This window comes from Notamacropus eugenii, chromosome 1 (assembly GCF_028372415.1).
Source record: "Notamacropus eugenii isolate mMacEug1 chromosome 1, mMacEug1.pri_v2, whole genome shotgun sequence".
NCBI classification, from domain to species: domain Eukaryota; kingdom Metazoa; phylum Chordata; class Mammalia; order Diprotodontia; family Macropodidae; genus Notamacropus; species Notamacropus eugenii.
The window spans coordinates 671,113,223-671,130,757 of record NC_092872.1 but is presented as its reverse complement, the minus strand read 5'-3'; the positions used below and the strand labels follow the sequence as shown (position 1 = coordinate 671,130,757).

The 17,535-nt window shown below is 38.2% G+C and overlaps 1 protein-coding gene across 10 annotated transcripts in view; it reads right to left on the bottom strand.

Moving 5' to 3' along the window:
* The window catches only part of SLC8A1 (solute carrier family 8 member A1), a 471,207-nt gene that overhangs the window by 38,755 nt on the left and 414,917 nt on the right, over nucleotides 1-17,535 (bottom strand). For all 10 annotated transcript variants that reach the window (XM_072635790.1, XM_072635789.1, XM_072635794.1 and 7 more), the window contains one exon: nucleotides 15,178-15,277. In XM_072635790.1, coding sequence (XP_072491891.1) covers nucleotides 15,178-15,277 — 100 coding nt within the window. The remainder of the gene's footprint in view (nucleotides 1-15,177; nucleotides 15,278-17,535) is intronic.

The following is a 17,535-nucleotide window of genomic DNA, read 5'->3' as shown; positions in this document are numbered from 1 at the left end:
TAATTCCCTTTTCTGTGCCTCAGTTTCCTTGTTGGTAGTAGATAGAGGGCTAGACAAAGTCAAGCATGACTGAGTCTAAATTCTACCTGTGACATTAGTTATGTGATTCTTGGAAAGTCACTTTAATCTCTCTGTTCCTCAGTTTATTTCTATGTAAAATGGAAATGACAATAACACTTCCTTCTAATTAAACTCCAGCTATTAACATTATTATCTGTAAAATGGAGGGGTTGGAGTGGATGACCTCTGACATTCCTTCCAGCTCTAACCAGCTACAGTTCTTTAGAATTTAGTAAATGCTGAGACTTGATATCCTCTTTGTATATATGATCAGTTCTATGTATGTAGCTCTGGGAAAGACGATAGAATTTCCAGTTGGAAAGGACTTTTGAGATTATCTAGTCTGATTCTCATGCAGCTAGATGACACAGTAGATAGAGTCCCAGGCCTGGAGATAGGAAGACCTTGGTTCAAATCTGGCATCAGATACTTCTTAAATGTGTGACGCTGGGCAAATTACTTAGTTAACCTTGTTTGCCTCAGTTTCCTCATCTATAAAATGAGCTGGAGAAAGAAGTGGCAAACCACTCTAACATCTTTGTCAAGAAAACTCCAAATGGGGTCATGAAGAGTCATACTTGACTCAGCAATTACAAGTGTGATTCTCATTTTTACAGATAAGGAAACTGAGGCTTAAAGAAGTAATAACTTATCCAAGGTCACACAGGTAAGAGAAGAAACCAGCATTTGAACCTAAATTCAGAATTCTGCCCATTGTATCGCAGTAGTTTGCCTTTTTCTATAGGCTTCACATATCTGTGGCTGCCTTAGGTAGAATAAAGAGAGACTATATCTGTGAGAATAGAGATGGGGATTCGTGTCCGGGCTAACATTAATGGTCCTAATCTATTTCAGGCAAGTTCTCAGCTAGAAAAGGGAAAAACCAAGGCAAATATCTAGGTTATCCATATGGGCAGACAGTCCCAGTTTGAACACAGCTACATTTTGATGTGAATTATTTAGGTTATTGATTCAAGTTTTCATTTTATTTTGGGAGAAACTGCTCCCTTGTATATAATGCTCTAAGATGTGCAAACTGATATCCTCCCAACTTTCTTGTAAGGCAGGCAATGTAGCAATGCATTATTACTACTTTTCAGAGGGGTGTGCATGTCTGTATGGTTGTTTGTGTGTGTGCATGTGTGTTTGTGTATATGTGCATGTAGACTTGTGATTTCATTGAAGTAGGGAAGCTTTCAAAATTAAACAAGTACCAGACACTGGAAATTTAAAAAAAAATGATTGTAGTGCCTGCCTTCAGGGAGCTTGTGTTCCATTGTTTATACCCTCTTTTCAGAACAAAGCACTCCACATTGATTACCTTGGCTGATCTTCACATCAGTTCTGTGAGGCAGATACTACAAGGGTAATCCTCCCCATTGATATATGAAGAAACAGAGGCCCAGAAAAGCTAAGGAGCGATATACCTGAAGCACATGGGCAACTAACTCTAGTTTATAGTCTTAGTTGCCTGGGGGGAATGAGATGCTAGTGACTCATCCAGGAACACAGAGCCAGTACCCAATGCAGGCAGAACTTGAATCTGATTGTCCTTGACTCTGAGCTGGCTCTCTAACCATTATAGTTAGCTCCTTCAGGATTATTATTTTATTACTATTTTTACCATGTTATCATCCCCTTTTACAGATGAATGACCTGAGGATCAAAGAGATGGTAACTATGGTGATATAGCTAATATATATCAGAGGCATGTTTGGAAATTAAGTCCTTTTTTTCCCCCAGTAAATCTTCAGTATTTTAAATTTAACCTTGTAGTCTTCCCTTTCTCATTTAGTGGAGTACTATTCCCTTCACATATTTGCTGTATTTGAATTTAGATTATATTTATACCATAGGCAGTGAGGTAAAGCAGATAAAGTGCTGCATTTAGGAAGACCTGAGTTAAAAATCCTTTACTAGTTTCTCCTTTTCTTAATTGGATAGGTGAGATAAGTGTAAGCTAAAAGGTTAAAGTGACTTCTCCCAAAGGCTCTTGGGTAGTTAGTGAAAAAGGCAGGGTAAGAATTCAGGTCATTCAGGACTCTTTTTAATACACCATGCTTTGGCTGGATGTGTAGAAGAGGAAGTACTTTAGGAAAGGTACTTTAGGCTTCAGATCTATAGATAACTGATAGTTTCACAGAGAGGTTGGAGAGACAGAGGAAAATAGAGGACGTAGAAGAGAAAAACCCTTTAGTTTCTCCTTTGGCCATCAGAGTAAGGATGGCCACCAGTTCTGATGACATGGATGAGAGGGCTGTATCTTAATCTTTTCTTCTCAGATAACCTGCTAACCCCCAAATACAACAGCTGAAATATGAAGGTTCTTTAGTTAATTGGAAAGGAGGCTGGGGCACTAAAATGCCTACAATACGGATGTTTCAGTTGTTCAAATGGCAAAGTCAACCAGACTGAGTGATGAGAGAATGCCCTCCCTGGGCATCATGCTCAAACCCACCAGCTATGGCCAAGCAAAGATAATATGGGAGAGACCCACTGGGGCTTTTCAAAGCCTCTCTGGTCACTTTGAATGGCTAGGTCTGGATGCCAAGCTCTTAATTAATAGGGCAAGCTGTGTACTGTAAGGAGTGGTTGCTAATTGTTTTCAGTAGTGCTATTTCCTGCCTTTGCAGAGAGCAATGCAGGAGTGTGTGTGTGTGTGTGTGTGTGTATGTGTGTGTGTGTGTGTACTCACACATATATGTTGGAGGATAACACTCATCCCTTTCAATCTCTTTAGAAAATGCAGAAACATTTTCCCAAGGACAACAAAGTCTCCTGAAGAGGGATGAAAAGGTCCCTTGCTGCCACAATTGATTGGTAAGCACCAACTCAGACTGCATCCAAATAGCAGCTGGCTATGCCAACAAAAGAGAGACTGGGATCCAGTGAAGTCATATTGTTTGCCAGGCTGAACTTCTGCCAATTCAGACAACTGTAGCATTAGAGACGTGACTTAGAGTGTCTTCCAATCAGAGAGCTGAATCATGCTGGAGACCTGCAATACAATGTTTTCCCCAAGCTTTTGTAATCGGCAGTTTGGGAGGAGAAACAGCCAAATGCAACATTCTTTTTAAACAAAAAAACAAAAACCTGAAGCATAACCAGGAGCTAAAGGAAAAAATTTTCCCAATTGTCCTGCTCCCTTCACCTCATCTCTTCCTAATATAAAGGATGAAGTATTGATTCAACATTCCTTCTGTTCCTGAGACTATTATGCATCAGAAAATGTAAATTTCCTGAAGGCAGTGACAATTTTTCCCTTTAGTTTTTTGGGGAAGGGGTCTAGACCTGATGATGTGGGAACTCCCTCCACCATTTAGCAACTTATCTGTAACTTGAGTGGTAGGGAATTGCCCACGATGCTGAAATGTTAAGTAACGTGGCCATGGTAAAAGGTCAGGAAGAACCCAGGTGTGCCCCACTCCAAAGCTGGTCTTCCAACCAGTTGGTCATGGTGCCTCTCACCCTGAACATAGCAGCCCTTAAGTGCTTATTGGGTTCTAATAGATTGGATTAGATATTTTGGCTTCCATCTTCTTAGATCTCTAGCATATTATTCCCTTAAATATTCTAATTTAATTTATTCTGTTTCTTTTTAGGTCTGATTCCTTTTTTTCCTTCTTCTTTTTTCCCCTCTTTTTCATTCTTTACTTTGGTCTTACTTGGGAGAGATGGAAAAATAATCTTTTGCTGCCCATATTCACAGGGTATGGCACTGAGATAGAAATGGTCTCCTGCTTTTCAGTGATGAAAGCCATTTCCTTCTTGGTCAGAGGAACTGTTTTCAATAATAAGCAAGAGAGATTTCCTTTTCATTTGGGCCACTTAGTAAAAGGAAAGGTTCTGTTTAAATTGCTTTGTCTCACTAAAGGAAACAGTGGTCATAGTACTGTGACTTGATAAGACATTCCAGGTAAGGGCTCTCTGAAAGGTATTTCATTGCTAGTCAGAGAGATCCATTATGAACAGAGGGAGACAATGTGCTATAGTAGTAGAAAGAGCCTTGACTGGGAGTCACAAGACCTGGACTCACATTCAGCTTTTGATGTATTCTACCTATGTTATTTGATAAAATCTCCTAAATTGTCTCAGTTTCTTCACCTGTAAAATAAGGGGGATACAACAGATGACCTTTAAAATCCTTTCCAGAGCTAGATCTCTGATTTATGCCAAGGAATCCTTCAGTTTTTCCTGAATTTGCAATAAATTGGGAGGAAGGAGGCATTGATATTAATCCAAATCCAAATTTGTTAGAAAAATCTTCTTCAGATAATTTCAGTGTGATACTGCTGCTTTGTTGGCTTACTAACAAGCAAGTCTCTTAGCTGGGTTGCCAGAGGATAAGCTTCACAAAGAGACACCTTGTGGGTCCTGCCTCTTTTAAACTAGAAGTGACCTAGACTTGGGAGGAGCCTCAGAGGCCATCTTATCAAACATTCTCTGGTGATAGGTAAAACAATGAAGGTCTGGGAGGTCTAGTGATTTTACTGAAGGGCACATGGGTAATAAATGTCATAAGTGAGATTTGAACCCTCACATCCTCTAATTCCAGTGACTCTAAGTACCCCTTCCACTCTGACAAGTTACCTTCCTTCCCATAAGAAGGAAGGAACTGCTGATCTGTTCAAGTGGTCTTAGGGAATGGGCTTAGGTCAAAGGAAATCTTTACTGGCATTTCTTATGTCTTTTGCATTCTGTAGATGAATGAAAAATCTCAGTCAAATTGATTTCCTCAGATTTAAGAACTGTCAAGTTGATGATGCTCTTGAACATTAATTCATTTGAAGATGCTGTCAGCCTAACAGATTTCCCAAGTACTGATTCATTCATGAAAGTTCTAAACAACATTTTATTGTTGAGAAAAGAGACTCCACAAGTTTCAAAGGATGGTGATGCCATGTGTGTGCCACAGGACTTTCTGAAGACTAGCATGTGACATCAGCAAGTTTTTGTGTCCATTCCCTGAATGAGCCAGTATTTACCCACTGTGTCATTGAACATCTATAGTTGAGAAAAGAGAGTAAAACCTTGCCACTTTTAGCAGTTAGTGAGCTGCTAAATGACTTTACTAAGAAAGAAAAAAGAAAGTAGAAGGAGGATTTGTCCTTCTTGTATTTTAACATGCTGTGACTTTTCTCAAATTACTTAATTTTTCTCTGTTCCTCAATTGGTGGGGAAAAATGAAGCTAATGAAAAAGAAAGTTGTAAAGGAGGCCTATTGTGTCATAGAAACAGAAGGAAAATGAGAACAATATTTTGAGAAGTTCAAGCTCCCTGAACATCATCAGTCTGTCTTTAGTAACATAGAAAAGTGCAGTGAGGGTTTTTTAATGTTCCAGTGATTCACTTTATAAGGCTTAGTGAGTCAGTACTATCCAAAGCAAATGAATTTCAAAAAGGTCTTTGCAGGACATATCAGGTAATCCTGGTCAATCTTGTTCTCTGTTCCCTATTTCCTACCATCCCATGGGCTCACTCACTGGGAAGTTTGGGGTTGAGAAGTCCAGTCCAGAACTAAGTGAAACCAGCAAGGAAGTGATGATGAATATAGATAAGACCATTCTTTTCTCCCACATCTAACCATTTGCCAAGTGTTGTCATTTCTAACTTCATAATACACCTCCTATTCACTTCCTTCTCTCCTTTGACCCTGCCTCCATTCTAGTGTGGGCCCTACTCACGTCATGTCTACACTATTGCAATGATGAAAAGAACATTAGATATGGAATTAGATGACATAGGCTTTTATGTGCTAGCTATCTAACCCTGAGCAAATTACTTTGTCTCACTCAAGCTTGTTTTTCTCACCAGTGAAATGGGATAAAAAAAAAATTCCTATGCAACATTTCATGAAATTGCATTGGAGATGAACTAAGAAATGCTTGTAAAGTTCTTTCTCTCTTTCCCTTTCTTTCCTTTTCTTTCTTTCTTTCTTTCTTTCTTTCTTTCTTTCTTTCTTTCTTTCTTTCTTTCTTTCTTTCTTTCTTTCTTTCTTTCTTTCTTTCTTTCCTTTCTTCCTTCCTTCCTTCCTTCCTTCCTTCCTTCCTTCCTTCCTTCCTTCCTTCCTTCCTTCCTTCCTCCCTTCCTTCCTTCCTTCCTTCCTCTCTCTCTCTCTCTTCCTTCCTTCCTTCCTTCCTTTCGAAGGGGGAGGCAGGGCAATGAGGGTAAAGTGACTTGCCCAAGGTCACACAGTAAATGTTAAGTGTCTGAGGCTGTATTTGAACTCAGGTCTTCCTAATTCCAAGGCCGGTGCTCTATTCACTGCACCACCTGTCTGCCCCTATAAAGTTATTTTTTAAGCAATGATTTTGACATGGCTACATTTCTACAATCTGGCACAAAACATTCTAGAGGATCATACCTAGATCATAGTTAGAAAGTGACCTCAGAACTCATCAAGTCCAAACCCTTTATTTATAAATAAGGAAACTGAGGTCCATGGAGATTAAATGATTTACCCAAGATGAGACATGTAGTAAGTATCAGAAAAGGAACCTAGTAATCTACTAATTACTAGGGTAGCTAGGTGGCTCCATGGATAGAGTGAAGTCTGAAGTCAAGAAGACCTGAGCTCAAATCCAGCCTCATACACATACTTAGCTGAGAGACCCTAGGTAAGTCACATAACCCTGTTTGTTTCAGTTTCCTCATCTGTAAAATGAGCTGGAGGAGGAAATGGCAAACTACTCCAGTATCTTTACCAAGAAAATCCCAAATGGGGTCACAAAGAGTCAGACATGATTGCAAAATGACTAACCAACAATCTTCTAATGTTAAAGGCTTTGCTACTTCCATATTCTCAGAAGAAATCTGGAGTCACTAGATCCTTTTTTTTTCTATGAATTTAAAGATGCCAGTAGATATGTCTATCAAATATGGAGAAGGTCAAAACCAAAATTATAGAAGACAAACATCCTGGCTCAGTTACCTATATGACTTGAGAAAGTTCACCTCATTTCTTTAGAGATCTGTAAAATGATGGGGTTGGGCCAAATGATCACCCTCCTGCTCTAAATTCTGTGAACCTTCCCTTTAACTCTTGAATGGATTTGCTGGCACTGACTCTCTCATAATATGGAAAAATTCAGAAGATTTGGGTTTGACACACCCAACAGAAAAGTTCCTGCATCTCAACATTCAGCCTTATTCTACAGAGGTGATAATGCCCTGTGCCATATCCAGGCAGGTCAGGAAAGCATGCTGTATATTTTGTGTTTACTTGAAAAATATCCCAAGGAGATAAACAAGAGTACCTGGTACTGGTGTCACCCTGAATTGTCACCTACCTGAGCTAAATCTTCAAATAGAGTCATGATTTCAGTGAGAGAAAACAGATTCTCTTTCAGCTCAGCTTTACCAGCATTCTACATTTTTCCTCAGCAAGGTTTAAAAAACATTGGAGGCCATATAAAAAAAAATACAGTCGTACTGAGTATAAAAACATCAATTTTGTGTTTTCAGACACTTTGAAAGGTACATAAAGTCTGAAGAATTATATGGGTAATTGGGTAATATGGTCTTTTAAAAAAGCAAAAGTTTTCCCCCAAATTCCATGGCTCTACATAGACCTGCCCTGAGAGCATCCTAAACAAATACTCCTTTGCCAGAGGAATACTGACTCTTTCTTACTTTTTACACTCTCATAGAATCACAGAATTTTAAAATTGGGAGAGCCCTTTCCTGAAACCATTCCTTTCTACTTGGCATCACAAGTACTTGGGAGTAGATGGGGTAGGGGAGAAACTCAGATCAGAGAGATAATGAATGCCAATGGCACTTGGACTTTCTGACATACCTTCAAGGCATTCTGTAGAATGAGGTTTGCCTGAAAGGTTTCTGCCAGCCACTTAACTGATGTACTTTACCTCTCTTGGGACTAATATGATGATGAGAAAGGAGAACTGCTGGAGTATGTGATTGAATCCCTGCTTTCTCTCATCTCTATCACCTTTATTTAGGGTGAAATATTTCCCTTAACTCTTAGTACATTAAAGTGTAATAATCTCCATATCAATGTTACCAATGACCAATGAGTCCCAATGACCGAGCTATGAAATATAGGAAAAGTAGGTGGAGACAAATGAATGCTTTACTGTTAACTTCAAATTAGCAACACGGAATAGCTAGGCTCAAAGACCTAGTGATACCACCTACAAGCAATGCCTCCATGGGGAAATTACAATTTCTTTAAGACTTAGTTTCCTCATTTACAATATCTATAAGACTTAGTTTCTTCCTCACCACTGACAAAGGAGGAAGGAATAGGGAATGAGAAGGGAGACATGCTGAAGGCATGATGCCATGCCATTGAACTAGGAATGATGGAGAGTTTTGAAGTTGAAATGCAGAAGGACCATGGTGATGTCCCTGTTCACCAAAGGCTGTTGATCGCAGAATATCAGGCCACTGCTATCTGGGCACAGCCTGGAATCTATTACTTACTACATCTGAGGGCTTGTGGGGACAGACTGAAGTTGAGTACATAATTTCTGATCCTAGGTGAGTGGTGTGAGCAGACTATATCCAGCTGAGCGAAGGAAAGAAAACACAGTATAGGATTAGTTCTACAGCAATGAATAGAGCATCTAATTTATCGGTGCTGTTGGCTGTGCAAGTGAAAAAAAAAATCCTTTTGCTCAGATATCTACTGGGACCAATTGAGAAGCAACCTGCTGAGATAACTCTCACCTCTGGGTTGAGAGATAAGAAAATGATTAATTTCAGCCCTGCCAGAATTTTAGCCTTTGGCCTCAGCTGGGTCAGGGATGAAATGGAAGGTACAATCTGTGTTTATGTTTGGACTGTGATTTCATTGGTATAAGAACTTCCAAGGAGGAAACCCTCTTTCCTAATGTAGACTGGAACCAGCTCTACAATTCATAGTCTTGGAGAATTGTCTAGCAGAACTGAGAAGTCTAGTGACAAGCCCAGGATCACCTGATTAGTCAGTGTCAAAGGCAGAACTTGAACCCAAATCTTCATGACTGTTCTTTTTCCATAATGCTATGGTGCATCTCCATGTCTGTTACATATGAACAAATGCTTCTTCTTTGTTCATTTGTATGTAATTCCATTAAGAAGTAGTCCTTAACATGGAGCACATGACCTTACTTTCAAAATATTTTTATAACTGAATTTTCATATAATTGGTTTCCTTTATAATCCTATGTATTTTGTTTAATACATTAAAAAATATGATTCTGAATAAGGAATCCGTAGGCTTCACTAGACTGCCAAAGGAATCTGACATAAAAATGATTAGGAATCTTGCCATAAAAGGCTCATCACAATGTTTTTGAACAAAAAGTCAATGAATTAGGAAACCTTTACCTAGAAGGATGTAACTTCAAATCATAATTTGATTAGGTAAGATTTGTTAACAGCTAGACCAATGGGAATGAGACATTTCCACTCAGGAAAGGGTGAAGTTAAAGGGAGAGAGGCAGCAAGCTTTCAGAGGGTCAGAGTTACCCCAGAGCTGCTTCTGGGCATGAGTGGTGACCATGCCTGGTGGAATGAATATTTGATTGATACCCTGAGGAACAAATACAACTCTCTACTATCCTTTCAAGTGTCACAGGAAAAAAGCATTCATATTACACACCTCACAGGCTTGTTGGGAGTATCAAATGAGTGAATGTATGAAAAGCTCTTTTTTAAACTCTATAGGGATATAAATAGAGCTATTAATGTTATTTAAGTCTTGGTCTGCTCCTCTGCACAATAGGGATAATAATATTTGCTATGCCTGATCTCACAGCAATATGAGCAAAGTACTTTGATTAAAATGAAACTATATTAGATGTAATAGGTGGAAACAAGCCTGAAGAGCCAATGAAACAGAAAAATAGGAAAGGAAAGGACTTTGGCTCATTTAATGAATACATCACCTTTATTTCATAGTTGAGACTACTCAAGCTAGGGAGTGATAGAACCTCCAGGAATAGAATTCAGGTCAGCCAGAGCCTAGTGGGGCACTAGTCTCATAATACGTGCTCCTGAGGACAACACCTATTATGATTGTTTAGCAATTCCTGGGCAGGCCTATGTTCTTAGCTCTGCCTAAGCTACTAAACTGCCAGAAATGGAAAATGAAAGATCATAACTATCCTCTAATATTTTAAAATAAACCAAGCCCTTTTAAAATGCCTGAAAATCAACTGGAAAAACTTTAATCCATGACTCTCAGCAAGATTTTGTTTTTCCAGCAAATTATACGAATTTCATTGTCTGTTAAACCACCATAAGAACATTCCCATTGTTATACCATTTAAATTTCATCCCACATACCAATATTGAATTTGGTAATTGCTTTTTCATGAAATTCAGCATCTACAAAATAAGTTTACTCTCCTGATATTTTACAAGGCTCAAATAGTATATTAATTCAAACGTATCAGAAGCCTGGATAAAATACGATGTATTTTTGTAGACTCAAGCCTACCTCCCAGTACTTGAGCATTTAGGAGAAAAGGACATACATAAGATCACAGACCAGTTCTCCCTCTCACAACCTGAGGGGGGGCCTATGTGGTGCCCACCCACAGGGTAATGATCATAAAAATGATCACAACATAAAAATTGCATCTGAATGACGTGTAGCCTGGTTGTTATGGTTACATCTAAAGAATCAAGGTTAGGGGACGTAAGAATCTATTTTATTTTTGCTGGAAAATATTCATTTTGACTTGTGTGCCAGGATTGCGTAATGAAAGAAGATTTGGGGTCAGGCAAGCCTTGGGTGAGACTCTAGTCTTTGACATTTATTAACTATATGACCATGGATGACGATAATAATTATTAATTATAATAATCACTAATATTCATGTAGTACTTACATGCCGGGCTAAGTCCTTTATAGCTATCACCTCACTTGATCCTCACAACCCTAGGTGGTAGGTGCTGTTATTAGCCCCATTTTACAAATGAGGAAACCGATGTAAGCAGAGGTGAAGTGGTTCTTTCTCTCTGTTTGATCAGGGCCATACTGCTAGTAAGTGTCTGAGGCTGGATTCGAGCTCAGATCTTCCTGAATCTAGATCAGCACTCTATCCACTATGCCGCTGTCCTATCTGTCAAAGATATGTAACATTTGTATTAACTACATCATAGGAATTTTGTAAAATATTTTGTAAAGTTTTTGAGGAAAGTATTTCGTAAAATCTTAAAGCTTTGTAAATCTTAAAGCACTATGCATAGATATATGTGTATAAATGTATGTGCATGTATACATTTATACACACACACATATATATATATTATATGGATCTGAACAATTATAAATCATTATGATTTTGACAGAACAGCTTCAGAATTGTGATGTCCTTGGTTCAGGGAACTCCTTGTGAGCAAGCTCCCTCCTTCAATGTAGATCGACACCTTCTCTGCAGTTTATGACCTTTGGCGGTTGTCTGGGGGCACTCGGAAGATAAGCTACTTGCCCAGGGTTACAACAATGACAGGCTATGCCAGAGTTAGGACTTCAACCCAGATCTTTCTAACTTGAAGACCTGTTCTAACTTTACTTCTTGTGTGACCCTCTAAGTCTCACATGGCAGACAGCTTACATACATAGATGATTACTAAATGTTTGTTGAATGAAGAAATTCATAGGATCATTGCTACAGAACCCCTTTCTATTTTAGAAGAGAATACTGAGGTTCAGAGATACTTGCCCAAGGTCAGGAAGGTCCTCTGTTTCTAAACCTATGCTGTCTTCCCTACAAATTCTGCTTCCTCCAGGTGTGTTGAATCTGAATTTCACGCATTGATCTATAAGATAACATCATTTTCACTTAATATCTTCTTCAAAGGCCTTTGCATAGGCATTTATAGGTGGTAACATGGTTAAAGAGAGGGTTCATCAATCAGTCATTGTACACGATAAATTAGTCAAAATAAAATGTTTTCTTACCTCCAGAGTAGGTTTCTGTCTTTGACAATGCCACAGATTTCATTTATTGGCTTTGGCCACATGTTCTTGGCCTCATTAACATCATGCTCTGATCAATTATTAATTTCATTCCCTTCGACTATACTCTTCAGCTAGCTGTCTCATAAAATGCATTCCATGGCTCACCAAGTATCACAGATGGCGGCCAAAGATCAAGAGACTCTGGCTTACTCTGGATTACATACACAATTGAAGCTGGATCAATAGTTTATAGTTAATATAAAGAGATCAGTACCTTAAGAGTACAGATTGATAGACTGATGACAAGAAGGTCAATATGGTATGATGGATAGAGGGATATAGGAAAAAGTAGGTTCATGCCCTGCCTCTGATAATGACTGTGGAACCATAAAATGCTGAGCCTGGAGTCAGGAAGACCTGAATTCAAATACAGCCTCAGACACTCACTAGCTGTGCGATCTTGGGCAAATCACTTAACCTCTGTTTGCCTTAATCCATTGGAGAAGGAAATGGCAAGCCATTCCAGTATCTTTGCCAAGAAAATGCCAAATGGGGTCATGGAGAGTCAGACATAATTGAGCAACTGAATAAGAAAGCATTGTCAAGTCCTTTAACATTCAGGGTCTCAGGCAACTAAAACCCTAAGCTATTGATTAGCAGCTGATCTATATGAGTGGAGGGAATTTTTAAACTGAATCTCACATACAAATATACTACATATATATGTGGGAATGTATCTGTGTATACATAATCACCATATACATGGACATGTGTACGTATATACACTCATACATATGAATATACACACATGTACAATTGCACATATTCCTATAGGTGGGTATCTATGTATAGATATATGTTTCTGCATATGTCTTTTGAAACATGTTATATAAAATACACATACCTATATATGCATGTGTTTATAGATGTGAAATTATGTACACATGCATATTCACACACATATTCACACATATTCACACACAACAGTGCAGGACACTATCCTCTTGTCACATATAAGGAAACAAAGGGACACAGATGGCTCATGTAGATAATTACAGCGTGAGTGTGATAAGTCTGATATTAGAAAATAGCTTACAGATATATTTATAAATAAACCTGATTATATTCTGAACCCATAATGTAGAGTTAAAAACTAAACAAATCCATCCTAATCATCGTTCATAAGAGCACAGGATTATCTATGGTCATCATAGATCAGAATTGCCAAGGACCTTAGAGACTGTTTAGTATGTGTCCACTCGATTTATGAATAAGCATTTAGGATCATGCACATACACATACACACACACACACACACACACACACACTGATTCACAACAAACCTGGCATAAAGAGCACTGGATTTGGAGTCAGAAGACACATTTTTAGTTTATTCATTGACACCTTCCATGTATGACCTTGGCCACATCGTTTCAATTCTGAAGGTGGCCTAAAATGAAAAGACTGGACTAAAGGATTCCTAAGTTTCCTTACAGTCCCAGCCTGTGATCCTACAGTTAGGGGGATAATTGATAAAGGCAAAAAGTTTTCTTGGTATTTAAACTCTACATCATGTTCATGATATATTTAAATTTACTGATGAAAGCAACCCTGAGGTATATTCTAGACAAGAAGATTTGTCACATGACTTCTCCAGTCATCTCTCTCTGTTTCTCTGTCTATAAAAAGAACAAGTCATGTCTCATTGTTGGGGGTGAGGGTGGTGCCAGGCGTTAGAATTATGGAACCATAGCAAAATAGTATATAAAGGAAAATGCTGAGCTATTTTTTCAATCTCCTTACTTCAGAGCAAAGAGTTGCTGAGATTTCCTAATACATTTCCTTTGAATGGTTGCTACCATTTAACGTTCATAAAATCTCATGACACACTTCAACGGAGGAAGCTAAAGAAATGAAAAACATTATGAGAAGCACTAATAATAACTGACAAAAATCTCATCCATTTTCTTTTCCCACAGCACTGAGGGTTTTTGCTTGTTTGTTTGCTTTTTGAGAAAGAATTTTATAATGAGCAATAGGCTGTGCATGAATGACTGTTCCTGTATTGACACATTTAGGAATGTGCAGGACTGTTTTAGGGTTCATTGTTGAACACATACTATTTAATTGGGGTATTTTCAGTAGTCAAGGCAAATTCACTAGGACCTTTCCTGCATTCAATTTACATCACACACACACACACACACACACACACACACACACACACACACACACACACACACACACACACACACACACACCCCTTATACTTATATTGTTCTCATGCTGCCTTTCCCATTAGAATATAATCATCTTGAGGGTAGGTACTTTTTTTTCATTTCCCCAGAACTTAGCACAGTGCCAGGCATATAGTAAACAGTTAACAAATGCTTGTTGACCGAATTTCATCAACATGTAGCAAGTATCATGTCTAGGTAACTTTTTTCCCTCCAGATTCTATATATTTTACCTTGCTAGCAAGAAATCTCTATCTTTACTAAGACAAACAAAGGTTTGGCAGAAAATAATATAGTATGGGTACTTAGTGTAAAGTATTAGTGCCACTTCCTTGGTATCCTCATTGTCCTTTCACAATTTCCATTGTTATCCTATACTTTTTTGGCAGGGTTTTTTTTTTTTTCCATATAGAGTCCCATGATTGACTTTTTTAATTTAGAAATTTAGACCCAATGGGACCTAGCAGATCATCTGGTGATTTCCTAGCTGTAGATCAAAGGAGCCTCGTACCCCTTAATTTTTTAGACTCTACTCCAACGTTCGGTTGTATGTAAAGAAACTAAACCCCAGACAAATTAAATGACATGTCCAAAGTTGTAAAATTAGCTAATAATAGAGATGCTGGGACCAAAACTGAAATTTCTTTATCCATTGCTCTTTCCATCCTACCAAACTGATCTTCTTCATATCAGTCTTAACTTTAACATTTACACCAAAAAGGTAATACCAAAAGAAGAGGAAAACATATTACAGTGGATGTTTGAAAGCATTTGCTTTATGTAGGCAGACACTCTCAATGTATTCACTGAAAGGAAACACAGGCTATATATCCATTAGATCCCATTGGTTTCCCTATAGAGAAGTCTTCTGATTGGCACACTGTGGCAGGTTGGCCAGTAGACTGAGACTGAGCTCAGGGGCGGGCCATTCTAATTTGATTACATGCATAAGTGTGGACTCACCGGCACTGACAGTGATAGCTTCAATGAACTGTTCTCTCCAGCTGTTAGTCCCAACCACAAGAGCTAGGTTTGTCTTCTTAATAAGTTTGTCCACAGTACTCTAGAGAGGTTGAAAAGAATGAGATAATTACAGCTGGGCTGGTTAGAGCCTCAGGAAATATAAGACCATGCTGGTTTAAAACTCCAGAGTTATGGAAAAGGGAGCAGATGTCAGACTCAGAACAAGAGTGTTGACTTGAATTGACTTCCATTGTGATTCGGAATACAAGCATGGCCCCTGGTTCAAAATGTACACAAATGGAAAATTGTTCCTGGCACCCAGTATGAGAATACTCCACTGCCTAATGACAGGTGGATATTAAGGATGGCCTCAGTGATTATCAAAATAGATGTCAAAATACCTCATCCATTTACATTGAATAGGATTGGGGGTGCTTTGTGAACTTTGTGTTTTCTATCACCACTCTGCTGTCTGGAACTGATGGGATAGTGTGTTCTGCTCAGTAATATGCATCCTATAAGAGGCCAGAGTTGGTTGAAAATGATAAATCCAAAGAATTTTTTTTCTGTAATGGAGTTCAGTGGGAGAGATCAAGGTTACTGTGTAATCTACAGCAAATGGAGCTTTCTTTTACCAGTCATTTTGTTAACCTTATCGTTGTTGAACCATCCTTTTTATATTTCCTCCAAAAAAACTTCTCTGGGCTTTTTGCAAGCTGATCTTTTATTTCCATCTATTTTTTTTAACCACTAATAAGTTTCATGCCCCTTGATTTTTTTAGACATGCGTCAAACACTTGGTTCTGTACAATTAACACTCTCCAGTTTTCAAAAGGTTAATTTTGACAATAGCAGCAGCCAAGCAATCTTCATCTAAGAAAGCAGGTGGTCTATATTACAAGACTTTTGATCACACAGACTATGGTGAGAGGGCAGGCATTCCTAGCACAGCGGGGCAGCCTTTTCCGGCTCAACTACATCAACTAGTCTACCCAGCCACCAAACTTACTGTCAGCATGTCCTCCAAAGCCCACTCATGGCAAAGAAACACAAACACACACACAACTTGGACTTAGTTTAAAAATGTATGATTTTTAATGTTGTGTCGAGTTATCTGGGGAGGGATAAGACATTACAAAATAAGGGGAACCCAGAAAATGTAGTGATGCATGGATGCCTCATGTAAAAAGGCAAAATTCTTGATTGAGAGTCAGTGTCCCAATGGCAACGGCCAAGTGGGGACACACAGTTTATATTGTAACTTGAAACAGTCTCTTGATTTTGGGACTCCCTCTGTGTCTATATCTTTACATGGATTTTCCTCAAGCCTGCAATGCATGCTTTTCCTCCTCTCTGCCTCTTAAAATTCCTAGCTTCCTTAAAGGCTTAGCTCAGGCATGCTCTCCTACAAGAAACTTTTTCTGATACCCTAGTTGTTCACTCTGTCATCAAATTTTCTTGTGTTTCTTTATATATTTTTCATAGTGTGTCACCCCCAGTAGAATGTAAGTTTCCTGAAAACTGATATTGTTTTTCACTGTTTCTGTGTCCCCAAACCTTAGCACTATACTTTGCATACAGTAGGCACCTAATAAAGGCTTGCTTGTTGTATTGAATAGTATTAGAAGTATATTTTATTATTATTATCTATCTGTAGAAAACACAGTATATAAAAAAAGTTTGTTAAAAACTAGCTTAACAAGTCTGAAAGTAGAGATGTGGTTAGTCTATGAATGGACTCTCTAGCCCTGAGTTAATATTATTAATTGTGACCATAAGAGCTTTCACTACTGGCAATCACAAGATCAAGACATAAGTACCAGTCTATTCTGTCCTGGACTAATCTATGTCTGCACAAAGAACTACGGTATTTAGGCCACTATCAGATCAAAGCTCTATCTACTATATTATAGAAGTGAACCTTTTGCTTACCAGACCCAGCAGACATATCAGAGTGGTCTGGCCAAAGCTTTCAGCTATGGAGTTCTTAACCCAGAGCCTATAACTTTGAAAATATATATATATATATGTAATAAAAATAATATAATGCAATGTAATATAATGCAACATAATATAATATAATGTAACATAATATAATATAATGAAATATCATATGATATAATATGTGCCTGTGTATGTGTATAATGTGTATATATATGTAAATACAAATATATTGTATATATGATAACTGTATTTCAACCAGTTGGTATCCTTTGGAATCTTACACATTTTATTTTGTGCATTTTGTGCATTTTTCTGGGAAAGGGCCACAAGCTTTATCAGATTGCCAAAAGGGTCTATGTCACAAAGATGGTTAAGAATCCTTGGTCTATAGACTGAAGCCAAAATGGAAAGCAG